Source organism: Poecilia reticulata, chromosome 11, assembly GCF_904066995.2.
Source record: "Poecilia reticulata chromosome 11, P_reticulata-male-v2, whole genome shotgun sequence".
In the NCBI taxonomy this organism is placed as follows: domain Eukaryota; kingdom Metazoa; phylum Chordata; class Actinopteri; order Cyprinodontiformes; family Poeciliidae; genus Poecilia; species Poecilia reticulata.
Genome location: NC_088840.1, coordinates 16,427,244 through 16,451,799, shown reverse-complemented (window position 1 = coordinate 16,451,799; position 24,556 = coordinate 16,427,244). Strand labels below are relative to the sequence as shown.

General features: G+C 39.6%; 1 protein-coding gene across 4 annotated transcripts in view; it reads left to right on the top strand.

Annotated features, from left to right (window-relative positions):
- Positions 1-24,556, top strand: part of trps1 (trichorhinophalangeal syndrome I) — a 127,332-nt gene that overhangs the window by 76,287 nt on the left and 26,489 nt on the right. For all 4 annotated transcript variants that reach the window (XM_008422120.3, XM_008422124.3, XM_008422125.3 and 1 more), the window contains one exon: positions 928-1,699. In XM_008422120.3, the coding sequence (XP_008420342.1) occupies positions 928-1,699 (772 nt within the window). The remainder of the gene's footprint in view (positions 1-927; positions 1,700-24,556) is intronic.

The following is a 24,556-nucleotide window of genomic DNA, read 5'->3' as shown; positions in this document are numbered from 1 at the left end:
TCGACCTCATAAATGTTCTGCTTTTATGTTGGTCCATCTCAAAAACTGCAACAAAATAAAAATTAAGTGTGATGTTGTGTAAATGTTTATATTGTCAAAACATTCAGAATTAATATGAAAACAATTTCGTAAAAAACAAAGAGGTGAATAATCGAAGTAATGCATAAACATTCACAATATTCCCTTTCTATAAAAAAACATACAGTACATAAAGGTTATTGGGTAGTACGGCTCGTGTCAAGTAAATGTAAATTAGCTGCCCATGGTCTGAGTTTGTGTGGGTGTAGGTATGTGTTAAAGGTGATTCATTGATTTTTTTTTTTTTTTTTTTTTTTTTTTTTTTCTTGCTGGCCCACACATGAAGCACCCAACATGTTTTTTTTGTTTTTTTTTTCTGTGCCAGGAAGAAAACGTACCCTGATGTCTTGCTCTGGAAATATAGCGAAGCATTCAGGGGTTGGCCCAGCAGGAAACGAAGGTGGCTTGTTGTCAGTTGATTCAGTGCTTGATGCTCAGATTCATTTATGCTCCTCACCATTTTCGAGTAATTCGTGGTGATTTAGTGGAACTCTGAGTCACTTTTTGGCCACAAGTTCCCTGAAAGTCAAGACCTGAGTGCTCTGAGGAAATCAAGCAGGGCCAAATGCACTTTTGATTTATTCATTTCCGGGGGGCGGATTTTCTTCGCTCCGTGAGCGATTCTGGCGTGGAGCTGCGTGAATGGGGGACTTTTACTTATTTAAAAGGGTAGACATAAAGATGAGCCGAGTCTGAACTGAAAACAAAACAAAGTCTGCAGAGCTGCCTTCAGTCACATTATTGTATTTCTGTGATGACTCATTACTAGTTTCGATGACTCCCAATGTCACGATCTGGTTTTCTGATTCAAACCGAAAATGAAGATTTGTACTTTTTCTTTCTTACCAGGCGTGTCCACGCGTGTTGCCGCTGCCGACACTGCGACTTCACCGCTCCTGATTCATCGGCCCTCCTCGACCATTTTAATTCTGCCCACTGTCAAGACGCCTCTCCCTCGTTAGGCTCCCAGCCCACCTTAATGACACCGTCGCTGGCGCTTTCGGCCAATGGCTGCTCAGCTCCCTCGACTTTGGCCATTAAAGAGGAGAGCAAGGGGGATCTACGACTTCTGTACTCTCTGGCTCCACCTGAGGGACGATTGGCGGAGGGCGGCAGAGAGGAGCCCGGCGGTGTAGTAAAAAGCGAGGGAGTGGAGGAGAAAGAAAGAGAACGGGAGAAGGGTTGGGTTCTCGGAGAGACAAGAGGGCCGGGAGAAAGAGGAGGTGAGCAGGCCCACGGATTACTCTGGGTACCCAAGGAGCGGATGGGGCCCGAGAGAGTAGCAGAAAGAGTAGCAGGAGGTGGGAGCCCCTCTCTTTTCCCCTCCCCGCTCTCCCTCTCTTTCGTTTCAGCCAATCACGAGGGCTCGCAGCAGAAGAGAGGCATGGCTTCGCCTGGCATGGTTTACCTGGCAGACACCAAGCCGTTTTTGGGAGATACCAAGTCGTTTTTGGGAGGAGGGAGACCAGGGGGAGCTACTGCAGGTGGAGGAGGAGGTGGGGAGAAGCAGAGCCAGATACCTTCACAACAGTATCCAGGTGGAGGAGGAGGAAGTGGAGGTGCAGGAGTACAGGAGGGGAAAGGCGGAACCACAAAAGAAGAATCCCAGTCTCTGCTAAGAGTAAGCAGAACATGCACCACACACGTTATCAGAGTCCCTTGCTAAATCTTTTCCTGTTTTTTTCAAACCTGAATGAAAAAAAAGAGTTATGTGGGGGGTTTATGGTACAGAGCAACACAAAGTAATCCAGAAATCAGAGGTGGAAGGAAAATTATTCACATTTTGCATGATTTCTACAAAAGAAAAATCTGCACAGTGTGTTGGCTATTCTGTTCTCTGAAACCCCTAAATACAATTGATTTCACAAGTCATTTCGTAAGTAAATGGATTCCCCTTGTGTGTAATTTAATCTCACCATAGATGCATGTGTACTATATATACTGGCAGGCCAGGCAAGAGAAAAGCCAAGATGGCAACAATGGAGGCACCCAACAGAGATCAACAACTCATGTAGAATTGGTTGACGGGACAGCTACTAATTATTTGCTTCCCAAATTCTGACTCTGGAGAGAAGAAAGACATTGTGGCAAGCGAGATACAAAAAACATCTCACGTACATTTTGGTGTCATGAACACAGCAAACGTGTAGATGAAAGTGGTCAGATGAGATCAAAATGTAACTATCTGGTGTAGATGCAAAACGTTATATTTGGTGGCAAACTATCTGCAAAAATCACTCTAAAACATGGAAGTGGGAACACCATGGTGTGCAGAGGCTTTTTTCTGACAGAGAAGCTTTTTTTAAGGTTTTTATTCGTTAGCAGCTGGACATGACGAAGGGCAGAGATGAATAACTGGGAGACATGCAGCAAGTGACCGTCCTAACGTGGAACGTTTTTAGCGCATAAGCTGAAGAAAAAGCCAAAGAAATGTTCACATGTACAAAGCTGGTGGAGACGTACTCTAAAGGTCTGAAGACGGTAACTGAAATGAAGGCTGGTTTTATAAAGTAGTGACTGAGATGAGCTAAACATAAACACACCTTTCAGATTTTTGTATGTAAAAAGAAAACCCACAGAAAAAACGTATGCTTTTCCTACCACTTCGTAATTATACACTATTTTTAAGTATTTCTATCACACAAAATCCCATTCCAGTCTATTGCTATGTGGTGTCAAAGTGTTAAAGGGGTAGGAATACTTGTGTAAGTCATTGTGAGTACTGATTTCTTTGTGATGGAAGCTCACAGGTCAGCTTTGTCTCGTTCACTCTGGGACTTTGCAGAGTTCCGCCCCGACTCTGGGATTCTTCCTGCTGGGAATGCTAGTTATCAAAATGCCTCTTTTAATACACTTTCATCCTCAAATCATCTTCCCTTTGATTCCAGTGTGTGGAGTCGATCTCATGTGGCGAGCTGCTACAACCTAATCTGTTTGCCTCTAATCATATTTGCAGTTTATGCAAAATATGTTTGCCAGCAAAGCCTCTCGCACGAATGCGCTCATATCTGTTGTGCACATGCCTTCATGACATCATTTCCCGTTCCCATCAGCCACATTCATCTTCCTCTTCTGAATCAAATTTTAAACTTCACAACACAGGGAAACTTTCCCGTCGTCCTGGCAACTGAGGGTGGCTAACCGACTGTTCCCATGAATCCCACCTGTCACTCACTTTCCTTTGCCCAACTCTGTGGACCATAATGCTTTTCACTCTGCAGTGATGTCATGGACTGGCAGGCGTAGCTTGTGGTTCACCAGCGCCACAGAGCTTATTTGCACTGATCACATTAGATCAGAAAAGACTATTCTCTCTCTCTCTCTCTCTATGTGTGTGTGTGTGCGCGCATACGTGCATGTGTGTGCATTTGTGGTGTCAGGGCACTGATACTGGCAGTATTAAGTGGGAGACGGGTGGAACCGGTGTGTGTGGATATGCATACGAGCGCGACAGTTGAGTCTATGACTTCTTTGTACAAGCTGTGGTGGGGCCTGCTGCAAATGTGTATTTGTGTGTCTGAGGTGTTGGCAGCAACTTGGCAGGGTGGGGCAGCAGGAGGTTTACTCATTACTGTGGGTGGGGCCGTGTGTCCCTGCAAAGAAGTGGGAGAGTGACACTGAAATAGAAGAGAGATGCATGAGAATGAAAGGGAGGGCCGAGATAAAGATACTGAGAGCGCACTAATTAACTAGCAATCCGTTTGTGGCACTTTCTAGAATAATACAGCAGCCGCTGCATTTACTGACACTCCTCGATGTTATGTGTGAAGTAAAAACAAAATGAATTATTGCAGAAAATGTTAATAAACCCTGCTGTTCGTAACGTGCATGAACCCCTTTGGTTGCGTTTAATCTTCACCAGGTTTTGTGCATAAAACAGACGAGTGCTTAACCGTTCTTCTGGGCACAATCTTTGTTGCATCATCCAGAGTCTTGGAAGTGGGAACTGCGTTTTGGATCATTATTCTGCTAAATAACACGGCCACGACTCATTTTTAATTATCTAGCTGAGGTAAGGGGATTTTTTTTGGTTTTAAATTTCCTGTTGTGTCAAAGACTTTGTGATGCAATGCAGTCTGACAAAGTTCTGAGGGCCTTTGGGAGAGAAAATGGCCCACAGCATCACAGATCCTCCGCTGCAGTTCAGTCTGGGAATGAGGGATTTTTTTCCACACACTCATCTTTTGTTTCACGCTGGGTCCAATTGGAACACTTATTTCAAAGCACACAGTTTGTGTTGAAGACCCAGTAGCATGCAGAAGATTCATATATTCATTATTTGTGATTGTGAAAGTGGCATCTCTTGCAAACTTTATTGGCATATGATAGTTTTAATGGACACCTCTTGAGTGCAAAATGCCACTCTTTATTGTTTTGTTGTTTTCTGCAATTTCGTCCTCTATACAAGAGTCGCGGACTTAAAAAAAAAAAAAAAAGTTCAAATTGTTCAGTGACTCTTCTTTTATGGAAACCGTTTGGAGTGCAAATTAGTGTGTGGAGTTAGATGGGGGTTTTTTTACACATGGGATTTTAACCTATGCATGCCATGCACTCAGATTATAGGTGGATTTTCTTCTAAATGTTTCTTTGTGAGATTTTACTACTGTGAGGAAAGATGAAATTGGTGTTTTCCCCATATCTTTACCTGCAGCACCAGTACAGCTTCAAGTCAGTGCAATGAATGAGTGATGGGGTTGATTCAGACTGTGCAACAAAGACGTGCAAGTTTAATCAACATCCTTATCTTGCATCTGTCCTTGCCGAGCGCTTCACGTCTAGAAGATTCAATTTATTTAATTAGAGATTATCGCAGACCTCTGATTTGTTTAGCCGAGAAGTAAAAAAAAAAAAAGATGTACATTTTAATAAGAGAAGCAAGAGATATCGATGCTACGTTTTCACAGATTTTCTCATGCAGACACAATTCATTCTAGACGTCACAATAGGCTGGAGTTGAATCATTGCTACTCAAAATGAGAGAAGAATAAAGGATTGTAAGTAAAAGTTTGATCCTGTATGCAGCTTAATACACACAGACACGGAGGAGAAAGCCGGTTGAATGAGGCCCAAGAGAGAAGAAATTGATGCGATGTAAGTGAATCTGTCCAAAATATAAAATGACATTTGGAAATGTAATGCGATATCTCCATGCATGGGGGGGTTACCACTGGGGTGGTAAAAGATTAAAAAGAGACAAAAGTGGAAACAAATACCCCAAGTCGGATTTAATCTTCACCTGCGTGCGCGGGTGCGTGTTTGTAGATATGTGTGTGCGTTTCTTCACCTGTGCGGCGCTCCGCTTGCCTTTGCGGAGTGTTTTCCCTCAATCCCCACTCACGCTCTCCGCCGCATCGATCCGCCTCTCCCCTTCCCCGTTTCATTCTTTTTCTTTCATTTCCTGTCTTTCCTCAAAGGACAACTTGCCCGATACACGGGGATCGATGCGCACCTCGCAGACATTAAAGCGCTCGGCTGCACGCGCGCACACCACCAATGTGCAGGCGTGCAAATGCATACGTATGTCCACATGGAGAACGGGAGTCTTTAGTATGCTGGTACGTGCAGCGTTTTGCTTTGCAGAGGGAGGGAAATACTTTCTTTGAAAGGTGTGATGTTTAAACGCTGCACACTGTTGCCTTGCTGAGGCAATGGCCTGCTGCTGGCTTTGTTGTCCCAGTGATTTATTACGTGGACAGTGTTTTGTCTTTGTGAAATTTTGCTTTCTCGTTGTTTGACTGAGAGAAGAGTTGAGACCATGCCAGATTTAGAAAATAAGTTCAAATGAAACCTTTTAGTTTATAAATGAAATGAGACGGGCATTTGAGCCACAGTGGACTTTAGGGTTAAGAGCCGCGAGGCGATAGAAAGGAAACACATGTGAAGACGTGCAGATGTACCAAACCATCTGTGAGTCGACATTAGATTGAGTTTATCTGATACATTCCAGATTTCCTGAGACAGCAGGTAAGCGGAATGGATGTTGGCAAGGAGGATGAATTTCAGGATATTACTGTATGAACTTCTTCTAGTAATGTGTTCCTAATGTAGCCAGATATCATAGACTGAGAGTAAAGACATTCACATTAAAAATGGACAGGAAAGGAGAGAGAATAAAAAGGATGTATGGAAGGAAGAACACAAATAAGGACAGAACTAGGGGAGGAAGAATCAAAGGGAAAAAAGAAAGGAAAGGGAAAAGAAGGAAGGCTACAGAAAAAAAAATCACACAAGACTCTTTCTGATGATTCCTTCTGAAAGAAAGGACAGTGAAGATCATAACGAACTAAAGTATGGCAAAAGGAATGGAAAATGCAAATAAGCAAGAAAAACACAAGGAAGAAAGTGAGAAGGAGCGGACACTTGGAAGAAATTAAGAAACACATGTAATATCCCGCTAAACCTTGTTTAGTGGACAGCGACTGTTCCTTTCAGTTCTAATTCAGATGCTTCCTATTTTCCTTCTTTACGGTGCACATGCTTCTGGATAACTGAATGTGTTTCTCACTCTGCTGCTTCTTCACCTAATTGCATGCAATTTGTGTGCATTTGCATTTGAGTGTGTGTGAGCGCATCTGAGGCTGCGTATTTGAGGAGGAAATTAAAGTATAAACTTAGCTTATTTGCTGTACTGATAATTTGGCATCACTTTATATCCGCTACAGGAAATTAGAGCTTATGTTTTAATTTGTCTCTATATGTGTGTATGTTTGTTTTTTTATTTTTTTTTGTATATGTATATGAAAGATGCAGTGCAATGTCATCTGATGATGTTTATGCTATCTAACCACATCATGATAAGTTTAATAAAGGTGAAAATGTCGGTGCCGTCTTCTTTGTAAACCTAAAATTTAAATACTAAACACCTCAAATTACCTTTATATCTGTGATTTTGTCTGTTTTTTGTTGAAGAAAATGTAAGATAATCACTACAGAGAGTAGAGATGCTCTGATCAGCATTTTAATTAGGTGATCAGCTAAAGAAATATGCATTTACCAGATTATCTTTTTTTTTTCCTTAAATTTATTTATTTATGAATACTGCTCACCATCTTGGGTTATGTACTTAACCATAAATATTTTTTTTTATAACTTGCGAGAAAGTTTTGGTTTTGTGCAAACAAGTCTAAGGAAACAGTGGGTGGCTTGAGGCTCTTAAACAGTACTATGTATTTAATAATTCATGCTGAGAGATTGCTAAGATTTCTGTTGTTTTATTCAACAACAAAGTCCATAAAAAGATGAGAATGGATCATAATATTTAAACACAATCGAGCTGCTGTAGTCATGATGGTTCAACAACAACAAAATGTTTCAATTGACAAAGACTGCCTTAAAGGGAGAATCATGTATTTTTTTATGCATTAGTGCCTATAGTTATATTTTTTGTAGCAATTAAGACAAGAAAATATTTTAGTAGCAATGGTGGAATCATTTTACTTAAATTCTGGAGCTTTTAAAACGCCTAACTGTGTCATTTTCAGTTCAGTCCAGACCTGTTACGTTAACACATACCGTTTGACTTTGTGGTTTCTTTACTTTTTTTCATTTTTAAGTAGTGTCCTTTCATATTGGCCATATTTGCATAAAGAAATACCATGCACGATGCGACTCCATCAGAACCACGCGTTTCTATTCATCAAATTGCTCTCCAGCTATTAAGCACCAAAACAGCTTTATAAGTGAGATCAGCCTGAGTTTAAATACTGATTTCCTGAACACTATAGATGATGATTCCCATCTATTACAGAGAAAAAAAATATGAGCACTTTATTTACCTCATCTTGTTAGACTGTCGGAGTCTGCGTGGCAATGGGATGCACGGTGGTTTTCGCCCTGTTCCTCTTAAGCACACATATTCAAAGTCTCTGAGACAAAGATGTATGCTGCAGACCTTTCAGTTTGTTTGTGTAGTAGTCACATTTCCCATCATGACACAGACTCAAATAAACACAGCCATGGTGGAAAAAAAAAGAAAGAAAAAGTTTATGTATGTTTTTCCCAGTCTTGGTGTGTTTTTGTGTCTAAAACAGAATTGGCCTGTTTTTAATGTCATAGAAAACCTGGTTGCTGCAATTCTTGTGCAGTGTGTGTGTGTGTGTGTGTGTGTGTGTGTTGTCTTTGTAGAAGAGTTTTATGTGTATCTGCTAGATCAGAGAGCGTTTGTCATGACAGTGTGGCTTTACGCCGTGTGACAGTCCACAGAAGTCTGATTGTCTGCAAGGAACATTACGCTTGGCTTGGAAAATAAATTACACCATTTTAACCACATCTAGGCTAATTCCGGGTAGTCCACACATGCAAAACAGGCATACGTGGAAGGTGACAGCTTGGCATCTTTGTCTCACAAAACTTAAAGGTAGGTTTATTTTCCTTTCCCCTGTTTGCTCATGATGACAATTCTCCATTGACATATGCTTTGAACTGCCAGATTAGCTGACCTGGAGACTTCTGGTCATGTCTGAGTAACATTTTAGCCACATCATCCCACTTCTAAAAGTGTAAAGCGTGGGATCACACATAAAATAAAATTTAAAAAAAAGTGCATAAAATTGACTTTGAAATCCTGGGATTTGGCAGTGTGGTTCTTATTTTGGGTTACTCTGTGGAAGCAGGGCGGGGCAGTCCTTATGCATCTCCAGCTTCAGACAAACTTCTTAAAATCTGAGTGTGATGGCACTTTCAGCCTAGATCGTTACAACTTGGAACCTTGAAGATGTACGTAGACGCTTGGGTTTCCAGGAAAGAATTTCAGTCTGCGAATCAAAGATTTAGTTTAGTATTTTCTGACAATATTGAACTCAACTAAAGCTAATTCTTACCTAAAGAACCTTATTTGACAATGGCTTACTTTGATTTTCTTTTTTTTTCTGAGGGGGGGAAGGCAGACAACAGCTGCTACAAAATGAAATTGTTTGAATGAACTTTAGGTAGTTTGTGCTGAAATGTTCAGATAGTATTTTCTCTTGAGGGCAGAATCTGGTTGTCTGACGAATATCTGTATATTTCTGTCTTTATTCTGTGACTTTATGTAATATTTGTCTGCATCATTGTGAATGTACATTGCCCTGTAAAATGTTGGGTATCTCCCGACAACATCAAACTTCCCTGAATTTTCTTTAGATATTTTATTGGACAAACCAAAGCAAAGTAGTGCATAACTGTGACCAGGAAGAACAATTATGAATAGTTTCAGATATTTTTTTATTTATTTTTACTAATTAAATAATTTAAAGGTGGTGTTACCATGCAAACCGCAACATTCCCACAGCCTAATGTTGCCATCACCATGTTTTATTATAAGGGTGGAGTGTTCAGGTTGATGTGCAGTACTAGTTTTCCTCCACACATAATGCATTTTGCATCTAGACCAAAAAATGTAAGTTTATTCTCATCAGAAGAGAGCACCTACATTTACGTTTCGTCAGTCGCCCTCTCTTCCGTTCAGGTCAGATTTGTGAGGAGCAGAACTGATTGCTGTCTTGTCCACTAACTCTTCCTGTCAGGTTGTGGAATCGTATTTGGCTGATTCTCTGCTTGGAGAAATTAAAGAAAACCTTTAAAAGTTTTCAGACAGAGTATTCAGATGGAGTTTTCAGACATTTAAAGCACTGAAATGCTTTAACAAAAAAAAGCAGTTGAAATAGACCTTTTGAGTCTTATTTATTCTGTATTACCTTGTAATGTCATGTAATGACTTTGGCTTCAGCCTAACAAGCCGTTAAATTACATCTCTATTTTTACAGTATTTCATTTGTTCAGACACATGTCACTTACAAACACTGTGTTTCATTGGCTCGTCTGTGCGGCAGTGACACATACGTTCCACCCTCCCCTCCAGCGAAAAGACCAGCTGTTTTTCATCATGTCGACATGGCAACGCTAAAACACAGTGGTTATTTTAGCTCCTAGCTGTAATTTAAACGTTTACATCAATTACTGTTATAATCATCTTCCACACACACGCACGCACACGCACACACGCACTATTGAAAGTGTGTGTATGCATGTATGCATTTATGTGTTTTATTTTTTTTAATGTTTTTTTTTTTTGTATTTGTGTTTTTCTGGCCTGACTTGCACATCGAGTCGCTGAGTCCTTGGATATTTCTTTTTCTTTTTCCATCTCTTGCTCTCTGTGTGGCTGTGTAAGGCAGGAGCCATTCACTGCAACCTGTGTATGCGTGTGCGCACGCGTGTGTGTTTGCGCGCACATTTACATGCGTACAGACTTAGTGTGTGTGATCACACATGGAATCAATATTGAGGCCAGATGTTCGTTTTGCTACAACAAGACCTCTACACGCAACGCCAGCCAGCCACACATACACCCACACACACGCACACGCGCGCACACACACACACTTATAAAAGACACCAATCTGGCAGCACTTGTGTAATTAGGAAGCTGATTGGTTAGATTAAATGTCCATCTGACCCCTGACCAATAGTCAATTTGAAAACCCTGCCTCCCTTCCCCTTTTCCTCTGTCTCCTGGCCTTTCCTTCCTGCATCTCTGCTTTTGATCTCTGACTTTTTCACACAATCAGGCAGTTATGGTAACTGATGTAATTTGACAAATACGACCGAAACAGTTGGAGAAAACTATGGTAAATAGTTCAAGGAAAACTGCTTCCAGTAAATGGATGGAAATGGATTGACAAATAGCTCCAGGTCACATTTTCTCCGTCTTTATCTGTCAGTGTGTAATAGGGGGAAAAAAAACTGTCTTGGTTCATATAAATTCAATAGGCTGTCACTTTTTCAAATGCTCCGGATAAAAATGAATGTCTGTAACCATAAACAACTCAAAATTTGTTCCAGGTTTGGAACGATGACGTTTAATAAACTGCCCAAATCTTTACAGGGAGCCGTTTCTTCCAAGCCGTTGTATCTGTCAGTTTATTTAATTAGATTTTTTTTTTTTTTTTTTTTGCTGTGCCGCTAATGTCTAATTCTGATCATCAGTTCTGAAGTTTCCATAAACTGTTATTTTGGATCATTGAAAGTGATATTCTGAGAAAAATATTGTTAGTAATAGGTTCCCTTGCTTCGAGAAGTATGATGTCCTATCTCAGTGAGTTTGTGGAAAAATAAAATGACTGGAAATATCAAACAAATACATAGTTTTTGTTTGATTATTGAAGCTCCACACCTACAACTTTTTCAGCTGGAGCAGTTTTAAGTAAGATGTAAAACACTTGATTAAAACTATTAAATCATTACAAGAATACATTTTGTGAATGTGTTATAACTGTTTTGCCCGTCTATCTATCCTTTGCATCAATCAGTCTTTTCCTGGCTGAGGCCAGTTTGCTTTGTGGTCTGACCTGCTGCGTACTTTTCTTTTACTCAAGAGCCATATCATAGGAGAAAAATTGGATTTATAAACAGAATGCTTTGTTTTTATGCATTTGCTGTCCTCCCTTAAATATGGGAAAATTAAGATTCTGGAAAAGTCTGCAATTGTTTAAACATGGCAAGTTAGGACTAACATAACCAACCATAGCGTGATCCTTCACCACTTTGTGCTTCAAAGTAATCCTCATTTTCTTAATTTTAATTCAGACATTGTCATGAAAACCTAAAGAGCCACTAAAATGTGCAAATTATGTAAAATGGACTAACAGGAATTGCGACATCACTCAGAAATGTAATTTCCCCTTGCAGTACATTTTAAAAACGGTATAAGCTTTCCATATTCGGGTTAAATACACATAAGATCATATTTGAATTTAAACTTTTAGTTAATCTGTTTAGTTAAAGTCATTATAACGCTTTAATCCACTTCACCTGAGGACGTCTTGCCACGCCCCGCTCTGATGTGTGTGAGAGAGGGAGATAGTTTGTTTGGGAGGAAACGGCGCCATGGCAACCTTTGTGGCCCGAAGGGCTTCGTGGTGAAGTTGGAATTCTGCCCTGGGCATGAGTACATGCAGCTCAGCTTCATCACTTTTTGCCAGGGTATGTTAGTGCATGTGTGATTTTCCTTCTCCAGTCCTCTCTGTGGACACATAAATTCTGCCCCAAATCTATAGCAGACACACACACACGCACACACACACAAACACCCACCCAAACATAATGCCATGCATGCTTGATAAGTGTTGAAAGCTCGAGAAAGATGCATTGCGTTCTCTCCTTCCGTTTGTCTCAACACTTAGCCCCTCCCCTTTTCTCCGCTTGTCTCCCCCTGCTCGTTCCCTGTGGGCTCTTCACTCATTAGGCATTCTACAGTAGTGTGTGCTGCTGTGTGTGCGAGCGTATTTAAGGATTCTGCTCCACTAGCATGATGCATCTTGTACACTCAATTTCCCTCAAGACCATTCCTCTTTTGTTCCCATTCTCCGTGTCTGCCTGACTGTGCAGCACAGCGGCACCAACTTACCACAGCTTCAACTGTTCAAGACCAGTTCAGATCCATCCATCCATCCATCCATCCATCCATCCATCCATCCATCCATCCATCCATCCATCCATCCATATGATACAAATTCAATTTCTCTTAAGGATCATTAAAAAAAGTTGCAAACTGACATTCTCCTTTCGAGTCTCAAAGCAACAAAACAGCAGAACTTTACACTGTGTTTGATTGTTGGTATCATGTATATATTTTTTAGATGACATGTTAGTTTTACAGCAAAAGTAAGTAATATAATGCATGCCTTCACAAAAACTGTCTTGAAAGTCCACAGAATATTTGCGCAAAAGTGAACATATCACCATGATGCTTTTAGTCAAGAGTGACGAGTTTCTTTGTTAGTAGCACTCCAGGTATGTTTTTAATGAGGGGATAACATGGTGTAAAGCTCAAACTGGCGTCTTTTGTGTCCATCTGGATGAGCAATCCCTCCTGGCAAGCCACTGCTCTCTTTTAGTATATGAAGTTCACTGAACCTCAAAGTCTTGGAAATTACCTAATAAATCTTTCCATACTGATAGGTGTACAGATTATTTCTCTCCTATTCTTTAATTTGTTCAGAATGACCTTGACCTGTTTTTTTTTTGTTTTTTTTTACCCTTTAGCCTACTTCATGTTGTCAGTCAGGTTATATTACAGATATTTCTTGATTTTGTAGGCCGAGCTTTAACCAAATGTGGATAATCATAATTAATTCATTGGTGGTGTTCATTTGTTATTGTTTTTTTTTTTTTCTTAAATGCAACCAAAACAGCAAGAGAAGAAAAGATTAAGCTTTTTTTTACATTGAAGATACAACATGATGTGTGAAATTCAATGACATTATCTACTTAATGATAATAGTTGACATTATTAGTGTTATTTTAGGATCAAACATGTTTGCGAGCAACTTGCAGTTCAAAAGTGATAATTTTTTGACTGCAAAGGCACCCAGAAGAAATCAGTCAAGCGTACATTTAATGTAATGCTGAAAACAATTTTACATAAGGCAAATGATACAATGCAGGAAAAGGAATCAAAAGTTTAAAATGTACAAATGACTCCATTAATAACTGCATTAAAAACAAACGGGGCTTTTTACGTTTTAGTTCAGCTGTATTACTATTGCAGATGTTTGGCTTCTGTGGACGAGCAGTCACATGGATGTCCGCACTCATTCAATCACACTGATAAAAACATTCCCAAAGTTAGGTCCCAGAATCCCATCTATCCTGTTTCCTTATAAACCAGGTGCAGCCAAACAATAGATGCATGAGTGCATGATTTGTGAGCATCTCTGTGTGTGTGCTTGTCACCATCAGTGACCAATGGGCTTAAATGTCCTTGAGTTTTTTTATTTTTGTGTGTTTTTTTTTATCTTTACAACTTTGCTTTAATCAGATACCACAAAGTGCACATAGTTCTACTTACCCAGCATCTGACTGTAACTGTAGTCTGTGTTTATGTTTCTTGTTTCAGAGAAGCACAGAAACTGGCCACATATGTCCATTCGCACTAGATCAACACAACTGCACCACTGTTATCTCCCCTTGTCCCAGGAATGTTGGAGCCAGGATCCATCTCTCCAGCTGTAACAAAATACTTTCCCTAATTCTTAGCCAAGTCTGATAGGATCCACTTCCAGTCCAGCGCTAATTCATGCATTTTGGGTTCAGGTCCAGGAGATAATCAGAGCCGCTTTAGAGGAGAAGTCTCCACTGAAATTGGACCGGTGTTGTTGCTTTGATCTTCTCTGGCTCACTGATTAAGAACAAGTCTTCCTCTCTATCAGCATCAGCCCTGAGTGTCACCATGCTGCCAGTGATTTTTATCAGTACTGGTGACAGTAAATCTATAACTGACAGTGAAATAAATACTGGATTTTTTTCAATGTAATATGTCTGTTATTAGTAGTTTGATTACCCTTTAATTTATTACGGATGGTCAAAATTATACACAGCCAGATAAACACATTTACTCCCACTAATGTTGAATGAAATGTTAGCAACTTCTCTCTTGACCACACACTTTTAATAGCCATCAATAAGCATCTGGTATATTTCTTGCTGAATATTGACCACTCTTATTGGGATAATTGAAAAAGGTCAACTTTATCAGTCACTGATAATCTATCAACCAAATGTTGTGTAAGTTTCTTTTTCTATATGTGTAGCACAAAACTTAAACATGCTAATTAACCTATTTAAAGAAGAAAAGAATCTCAGTATTTTTAGAGCGTTTAAATCAATCTCGAATAACGCTCAGATGGGGCCGAGGCCCGTGTTGAGCACATTTCACGCGTCGTTTTGCCGAATCAGAAACCGTCATGACCAGTGGAGCCACATGAGTTCTGGGGCACCTTGAAAAACCACTGACATTCAGCTCCATGTGCCACTTCATCCAAAAATGGTACCATGGAACATCTCTGCATGAAATGTTGTCTACTTCTGTGGGCCTGGGCTCATCTCAAATGGACAAATGACACATGTTCTGTGATCAGATGAGTCCGCTGAACAGCTTGATTTTTAAGGAGAAAAGCAAACAAAGCAGATGTCACGTCCTGCTTGCCAAAGACACAGTCCCAGCCATCCAGGCTTATATCAAAAAGGTGGCTAAACCAGCTTCTGGAGGAGGTTTGGGTGTTGTGTGATATGGATTGGGGATTGTGAAATGGGTAATGTGCATATTCATGAAGGTACCACTGACGCAATTTAATACATTAGATTTTTTTTAAACAGTTAACCTATTCTTCATGGGCCAAAGGGGCTCTTCGCCTGTACAAGTTGGGTTCATCTACAAGAATATGCATGCCTGTATAATCTGCTTGCAGTCTGGATCAACCTCAATTAAAATTGTGCAGCATATCATAAAGAGGGCAAGCAGAGAGAGATGACGACCATGGCTTGTTAAACAGCCTAAATCTTGTGTTCAGCAGGAACTGTAACAATTAATATTCTCAGTTCCCATATCATTAAAGGAAAGCATGACTTAACACAGTGGTAAATATTCTTCTCTTCTAAAGCAAAATTGATGCAAACAACTAGGAATCTCTTAAGCTGATAAAAGACATTAGTACAAGTTTTGTTTCGTATAACAGTAATTAATCCCGAACCCTACCACAAAAGATCGTAGCTGTCATAAGCAAAAAAAAAAGAGTGAAGAGAAGTAGAGAACCAGTGGAGACAAGAGTAAAAGCTACAAATAGATAAAGCGCAGTGAGATGGCAAAGATAGGAGAAGGGGAGGAAGAGAGCGAAGACACTGAGAGAAAATAAAAGCAGACAGAACAAGAAAGGAGAGCAGCTGCCAAACTCTGAGTGGGGTTAAGCATTGCCACAAGTACAACCTAATAAGGTCTGAAAGTGTGTGCACACACACACACACACACACATACGCCGACTTGGCCAATGTAAAGACTAGTGTTTCTGCAGTAAACAAGACTAAGCAGTAAATCACATTTGCCCCCAGAGCCTCTGAGGCTGGATATAGTTTTGATGCATAACACTGAAGTCTTGTGGAGGAGGTTTTTTTTCCCCCTTCTGTGCTGACCTTAGAGTGTTTCATTTGAAAGTTTTCTGGTTGTAGACTCATTTACAAGTCAAGTAGATACTGTTGGTCAGAAACGCTCTTAGCCGGACCTGTTCAGATGACATGTAACACCTGTTTAACAAAATGTACGCAACCGCAAAAAGTGGTGATTTTTCCACAGTGTTAGATTTAATATCTGCAAATGAACACGGTCGTGACAATATGCTGTGATGCAAGCCCAAATCCTGTCTGCACGATTTACTGTGTCGACAGGCTCCGTCTTATTTCCACTTTGTGCAGTTGGCCTATACATTTTGTAATAATGTTGTTGTTTATGTCCTCATTGGAGAAATTGGTTCTTCCGTGGAAGAAACAGTTTATATTTAATGTGTGAAAAATTATGCTGTATACTTGTTTGGACCCCTGGGTCGGGCAGCTTGCAGTAATTTCATTCCTTCTGGTGCTGAGATTCTATGCAATTTTCAAGCCAATTTGTTTAGTTCACAAAGTATTATGTGTGTATCATGGATGTTTGTATTAATTTACTTGGAGAGTATGTGATCAAGTAGTGTAATGTTGTCAGAATGTGATGGCATATGCCGTTCTTTGCATAATGAAATAAAATATGTGGCTGCTAAACAGAAAAAAACCAGCCAAAAGGGAGAGAATGGAACCAAAATAACTTGGCCACCTGGGGGCAGTCATAACATCAAAAGCCACACACATATTTCATAGTTGTAACATAATTAAAAAAAAAATTAATCTTGCTTACTCTGATATAAGACACATTTGTAAGTGGAGCATCATAAATGGCAACAATAAGAGACTGTTTTCTGTATAACTTTCCAAATCGATAGTTGTTTAGAATTCGATATTAAAACTCATTACCGTATTTTTCGGACTTTATGCCGCTACTTTTTCCCCACACTTTGAACCATGAGGCTTTTACCCCAGTGCAACTTTTCTGTGGATTTTTCTTCAACCACTAGGGGTTGATTGGATAAAGAAATGTTGATTGTCACAATACAGTTATCCCTGTCTGATCTTTAAAAAGTGACAGCATCACTTGAATAAAACATGAGCAAAAAAGTATATTTATATTTTCCAATTATTGAGCAATGTTTTGGTTGAAATAGAACAGATGAAGGTTTCACTTCTGTCTCTTTTATATTCACGTTTGGCATTTACCAAACAGAGAGGGAATACACTTTAATTTAGACTGTTTAATAAACAACTAAGATGAAAAGATTTTGCTCATAACCCCGTCTTAGTTTTCAGCTTAGCTAGCACAGATCATGGGATGAGAAGATATTACAGGACTTCGATGTCTGCGGGACATTTGCTGTTTCCTGGACATTACAGAGGCCACAGCTTTGCAAATTGGACCGCAGCAACACAGTAGAGGGCCTAAACAAACTCAACAAGCCAACCACTCCAAGCTAAATAATAACTGTTGAGTCCCTTACAAGCACTAAGCGAGGAATGAATGTTGACATTTCTCCCTGCAACACAGCCCTCCTAAGTAACCCAAGAAGCCAAAATGAAAATTGTCAACTCCCACAGTATTCAGACAATAAGAATTAAATCACACATAAACACCCACACACAAGTAAACCAAAGTAGGCAACTTCTGCCTGCTTGCTCTCGTTGTGCCTGAGGCAAGGAAAAAGCAAAGTAGCCTTGCAAAACAAAATGAATAATGGGAGGTTTTAGAGATTGGGGATACATTTGTTCCCCCCTTTCACTGTGTGGTTATCACTTTCTCTCTTTGAGTGGTTTCTTTCTCTCTTTCTGTCTCCCCCTTTCTGCCAAAGGGAGATTAAAAGCTGATAGGAGATTGCAAAGACATGTTCCACCCCTGTTCTGACACACGCACGCGCTCACTAGCACAAAGACGGTAACATTAGCTCTTGTATAGCTGGGAGCTCTTGATGTAAAACACATGTTTCTGTCTCAACAGTGTGTGCCGGTGTGTCTATGGCTGTTTAAACCAACTTTATCGCTCCATCAGTTCAGAGACAAGGAACGATTCATTCAGACTGGGAAGTGGAGAATGGTAGTTTGGCTCTGTGGTAGTGTGTAGGTGAAGATGGGTGTGTTGTAATTATATATATATAAAAAATAATAACCCCCCCACCCTTCAGTTTTACCAAAGCAATTTGATTTTAATAATTAAATAATTGTATTTTCAATGATTGTATTGGTGCATTTTAATAATATGTTCTCCCTTAAATTACTGGATGTCCTAGACGGTTCAGAATCTGTTGGCGTCATGTTTGAAGTCCTGAGTATCATTACTGGATAAAACACTTAATCTCTCTAAACCACAGATATATTAGGGTGAGATGTTGACTGAAAAAAAAAACTGCTGTCATTTTGGGAGTCTTATCTAAAAACAAGTTGGGGTTCCGTATTTTGTGTAAGAATATTTGAAAGTTTAGTATCTGGGGAGGTGAAAAAACAAGTGAATTGGTTACCTGCTTGCTCAGGTTTCTTAGTTATGGACAACTTAATGACTTGGCTAATATTTATTATATGTTCTCCCTCAAGTTGCTGGATGTCCCAGACAATTCAGAATATGTTTATTCATCTAAAAGCTTTTTGTAAAAAGAGAAAATACAACTTATAAATCGTTTTGCTCTAAAACTACTTTCCAGGGTTAAAAGACCAAGACTTTGTATGAAAAACAGCTGCCAGGGTAACATTTCTCAGGTTAAGGATTGAAAGCTTCTTGGTCCAGGTGCTTCTTGCCAAGTGGTGGCTTTGTGTGATAAAAAGCTATGTTAATACTAAAGCTATATAAGTTTTTTATTTAAAAGCTGAATACACTATTTGACATGTTTTATGTATCAGGACTACACCATTGCTTGATCATGCCGAGCCACCAAATTTACTGGTACTGGTTTAGGCACAGACGTTACTTCATCAGGTTAAGGGACAACATTCACTTGATTAGGTTTCGGCACCAAACTGATTGGAATCCGTCTAAACAATAATTTATTTTTCGGTCTTATTTAAGACTCAGAGTTATGTGGTAGGGCACAGTTTGGTTTTGGCCTCTTTTAGGCACTACATTTCTCATGTTGGTTAGGCTTAGGGACCAAATTTTCTGGCTCAGGTTTTTGCAATACAGACAATTTCAAGTCACTCATATTTTATACACTGATCTGTGTGGCATCAGACTTCATCGCCCAATTTTGTTAACACCATTAAAAATAAATAAGAGCCTGCTTCAGGTTTGGAAGATATAATTCATCAAAGACTCTGCAAATCAAAGTCTACGTTTTTCTTTTTTTTCTTTTTTTTTTTCTTTCATCAGCCTGTGTTTATGCAGTGCCCACAGTTTAGCTCAGTGTTTTTGTTTTTTTTCTTCCTTCTGTTATTTGAAATTGCCATGCAACAGATCCACTGGATCAGAACTGTAGTTACACTTTAGCAAAATTGCACAGTGCTGCGAAATGAAAGCGAACCAGCACATGTCGATAACATTTTGTTAAACCGATTGATAGGATGGTCAAACGGCGCCGAGTGAAACAACAGAAAACAAATAGATTTGCTTGATAAAGGTTTCTTCTTGCCGCCAGTCGTTCTAGCAGACTGAACTCATCTACATTTAGATTCACCGGCCAATGTGTGTGGTCATCCGTGCCTTTCATTTAGAGTGTGTGTGAGCTTTATTGACCAGCAGATGAAAGCTTGGAACACGCGTGTGTGTGCGCGTGTGCGTGCGTGCGTGTGTGTGTGTGTGTGTGATGAGAAGCAGGGGACCAGATGGACTTATGGGAAATACAAACTTTTTATTTATTTATACAACTTGATTAAATGGCATTTGTTTTCTGTCTCTTGGCTTGTATGTGTGACTATGTGTGGTAATGTGTGTTTGTGTGCGTGTGTGTGTGTGTGTGCCTTGTGTTTAATGACAAGTAGAATGGAGGGATCAGAGCAATCAGGATGGAGTGATTACTAAGGGGACCCGGGACAGTCACTGAGAGGGAGAGGAAAAAAATAAGTCAGATTACAGAATCGATTAATTTTTAACTGCTTATAATTCCCAGCAACTTATCTGAAATGTGGTTTTCTGTGATCCTTATTTGTTTCTGTAGGATGAGTGCCCCTAATCCCTCATCTCTTTGTACTTATCTTCCTTTTATTTGTCCAAGTACATGTTTTCTACTCTGCTTCTTTTCTGTCAATATTCACATTTTACTCTGTGCTCCTGTGAAAAGGTCATTAATTACAGCTTTGATTTTAAAATATTTTCAGTAATACTCTAAGGAAACGTCCATCCTTTCGTACTGAACTGTCAAAGATTAAGAAACTTTTAAGTATGCATCGTTAATATTTAAAGACATAATCTTTGGATTATTTCCTTCATGCTTGTATTCCCCTTATTCACTTGAATCAATAAAAATCAAAGGAAAAAAAAAGTTCCATATCAAACCTCCAAAGGATTTTCAATATTCATAAATTCACCATCCATGTGTTATTTTTTTTTCTGCACAATATCACATTATTCTGTTAGTTTTTATGACAACATTGCCAATTAAATGAAAATAGATCCTGCCATTGCACAAAATCATTATGTGCTTTGTTGACCAGTCGGAATCTAATAACTCCTCTCGGCAGGATGTGTTGATCTTTAGTCACATTGATTACTGCAATAGTTTCTTCACCAGAGTCCCTAAAAAATAAATACTCCTGCTGCAGCTGATGTAGAGCGCTGCTGCTCGCGTTCTCACTAAAGCTAGGAAGATGGAACACATCGCTCCTTACACTGGCTCCCCGTAGCTCAGAGAGGAGGCTTTATATGTTTTATAAGTTTCATAAACTTGTTAGTTTATGAATCACTGAATGGCTTAGCACCAAGATACACTGTAGTGTTGCCATACTGCTGCAATTATATTAACCTCTCAGACCACTTCTGGTTTTAGTCTACTCTTCATCCCCCGAACCAAACCTGGTTTGGGGTTTGGTTTCAGTATTTATGCTTCACTAATCTGGAACAAACTTCCAGAAAATTATAAAACTGACAAAACACTGAATTCTTTTAAATCAAAGCTGAAAACCCACTTGTGTAGTGTTTTCCTTTGATTACTACGTGGACCATTGAATCTTAATTCAGTCACAGTTTCCACACTGAACAGTGAATGACATTACATAGAATAGTGTCTTCAATGAAAAGAGTTTGTCAAAAACCTCATATCTACATTTTTCATTTAGTTTTGTGTTTTTGTAAAAATGTGTGGATCACATCTGTCTGTTTTCATAGTTAAATTTATAGTAAGAAATACATAAAAAAGAACCCTCTACTTTTAAAGGTGTTCTAAAGTTGCATTTAGAAACATCTAAATGTAAAATTTTCAAGATAGGATTTTCTTGTCTGACAGTAATGATATCAGTTTTCTGCTTTTAGAGCTTCTTCTTACCCAGAAAATATTTTTTTCAACACAACGCGAACTCGATAACTTAAAAAGAATGAAAATACTCGCTAATTTGTCTCTTTTGGGGGTGGGGAGGCTCTTCCACATTAATAATAGGTTGGATGTTTGTGACTGCACAACAACTAAATATTTATCTATTTATCCTGGTTTACACTAATCTTCGCCAAAGAGTTTATTCTCCGTGTCTATCTGCTGGAAAGATCGAATGGAAGACAAGGAGTGTCTACATATGTTCGAGCACAGACTCCAACCTCATAAATCACTTCAACTAGTGTTCAACAGTCGATCTTTTTTCTCCCTCTACCCCCTTTTTCTTCCCTCTCTTCAGCTTGAAACTTGCCGTCCTTCCTCTGCCAGCAGGGAGATTTGTGTTCTGTGTCTCTGTCGTATCGGATTAGAGGAGAGACAACAAGAACAGAAGGAAAGAAGGAAAGGGAGAAAACAAGGGAGCAATAGATGGAGAGGATAGAGTAGGGTGGAGGAACAAGAGGGAACTGCATCAAGATTTTTGTCTTTTTTTTTTTTTTTCATAGTGTGTGCGCGCACCCCGTCTACTTGGCCATGGCTCTTCCTCGACGTGTGTGTGTATCTGTGCCTGATGTTATCCAGATGTGCAGCTACAGTGGGCTGTAAAACACAGAGTTATTGTCATAACATTGTTGCTCCCTGTGTGTGTATGCGTGTGTGTGTGTGTGTGTGTGTGTGTTTGGAAATTGATTCATGAGAGTGTGTAGTATGTGCGTTGCTTCCTGTCTTCATCTCAACACTTTACTTTTGAGCTGCTGAGGAGACAACACATAGACACGCTTCTACAATACAAGCACACACTTGAGACAAATGTACGAACTTTCTTTACAAATACACGTCAGGTTTCTGCAGCTTAACTCAGTACAACCATAATCCATCTGTGTCCAGGGTGTCCAGCTCCTGGCTGTTGTCCATCTGTATCGGTGTCTCTTAGGTACTAGTTGGGGATTTGGAATGAGTGGGCCTCCTCCGTCAGCCTCTGCTTTGTGGCTGTGTTGATGAAAAAGCTTGCTTTTGGGCGACTAAAAATAAGTAGCACGCAAAGCACTGCATAAATTGAGCTCTGGAAGTGAGAGGCCTTTACTTAAGAAGGTTTTATCTTCTAAATGTAAACCCTGATTTCTAATATCTGTTGTTGCGTTCAAATGTCTGCATAAAGTCTCACTTTGATCCACTCTCATTACCGGGGAATATCCGGGTGACACTAACATTCTGCTTCCTGCCACCGTTTCAAGTCCAAGAAGTCCTTTATCCTTTAACATCATAGTAAACCTGCCATTTTTTATTGCAGCTTTTATTGTGAACACGTTGCAGCCGCGCTAAATGCAACAACATGCTGCGAGTAAAGCAGATCCCGGTAGAGGGCGACCAAAATGCTGGGCACCAACAGTTGGAGACTGAGTAAACCAACCTAAACTAAAGAACTAAGGTAAACGCAGAGAGCACGGGAAACATGCTAGTCCGTTGCCATTCTCCAGTTTTGCTTCAGGTATCAGAGCGGCTTGTCACGGGACGTTTCAAACGGACCATCTATCAACTATCAGCTCCTTTCACAGTGGGAACATTTTGTACCTGCTCAGACGACCTTTGATTTAAAGCCTGGCAGACAGCCGGATTTAAAAAAAGAACAATCATATAGAACACTGCGAGCTTGACACTGACATTTCACAAGAATTACTATTAATTCTTGTGAAACTGCATACTTGAAGTTTCCAGACGGCACAACTTGTTATTGCAGCAGAATCACATCAGACCAAAAATATCCTTCCAACAGTAAATGGACAGCAAGTTACACATCTCAAGGGCCGTATTATTAGAGAAAGGGGGAACGAAGACAGTTGGGGAAATGCTGAAGGTGGACAAAAAGCAAATGTTGGTTGAACACTGCTCGCGTTCTTGGTTATCTTCTAACGCTTCTTCATATTTGTCACAGGTCTTTTTTGGTTGGGAGGCTGTTAAATCATCAGTTGCTGTGTCCGACCTCAGACTTAAATTCAAGCTTCAGGACCCAATGTATGAATTTCTTTTTGTGAGGAAAGATTTTGTCTAACGTAGCCGATAACTGCACAGTGTGTCTTAAAGCAATTTTCCATAATCTACTGAGAGTCCACATTTCCTTCTGTAAGGAAATGTGGTTATGCGATTCCACTAAATAAGATCTACCAGCGGGAGGCGGCTCATTAGGAATTTGGTTCAATCAGGTGTCATAACCTGTCCTGTTTATTGGAGTCGGCTGACTCAGACAGAGATCAAGATAAGAATACAGCTAAGGCCAAAAAATATTCATACAAATGGCAGATTTAGATGTACATGTTTTATTCAGCTAAGATTTTTGCTTTGGATAGAAAATGAAACGGATGTCTCTCAACAGATGCGACAAATCGATGTAAAATATCTTTTAAAAATAAGATATTTATTTAAAAATTATATATATTTTTATGGTTTTCAATAACCAGTTTAAAAATCTGTTATATGACTACTACAACAAAATCTTTCTTGTAATTGCAGACAATCTTTTTGTTTGTTTCCACTGATATTTTGATTATTCATCTTGCGACAAGTTCCGAGTCTTTACGGTTCAAAGGTCTCCTTAAATCACCCTAATCTTAAGCTTCCTTCACAGATTCTGTGTCAGATTTAGTAAAGGACTTTGGCTGGGCCACTGCAGGACGTTTATAACACTTCCAGTCAAAAGAAACATGTCGAACACATAAGATGTCACTTTAAATTTAAATTTGGCAGGCATACGAAAAATTTTGGCCTTTGTTGTGTGCTGTGATTTTCTGGAAATATGAACCTAAATATATGGCCACGGGATAGTTTTACAATATAAAAATTCTCGTCAAATTAATACCAGGTGTTTTGTTCTCAGTCACACATGTCTTCCCACAGTCAGCACAGCTAAAGTCACAACTATCTTTCAGAAAAGCGTGCAGCATTCGTTTTCAATGTGAAACGAGCGGTTTTAATGACTCGGTATCTTGAATGCAGAGCCTTGATGTGGTTTTCTTGGTTCTGTTCCTTCCCTTTTGCGACTCTGCTTACTGTCAGTCACCTGACGCACGACACCCACAGGAAGAATATAG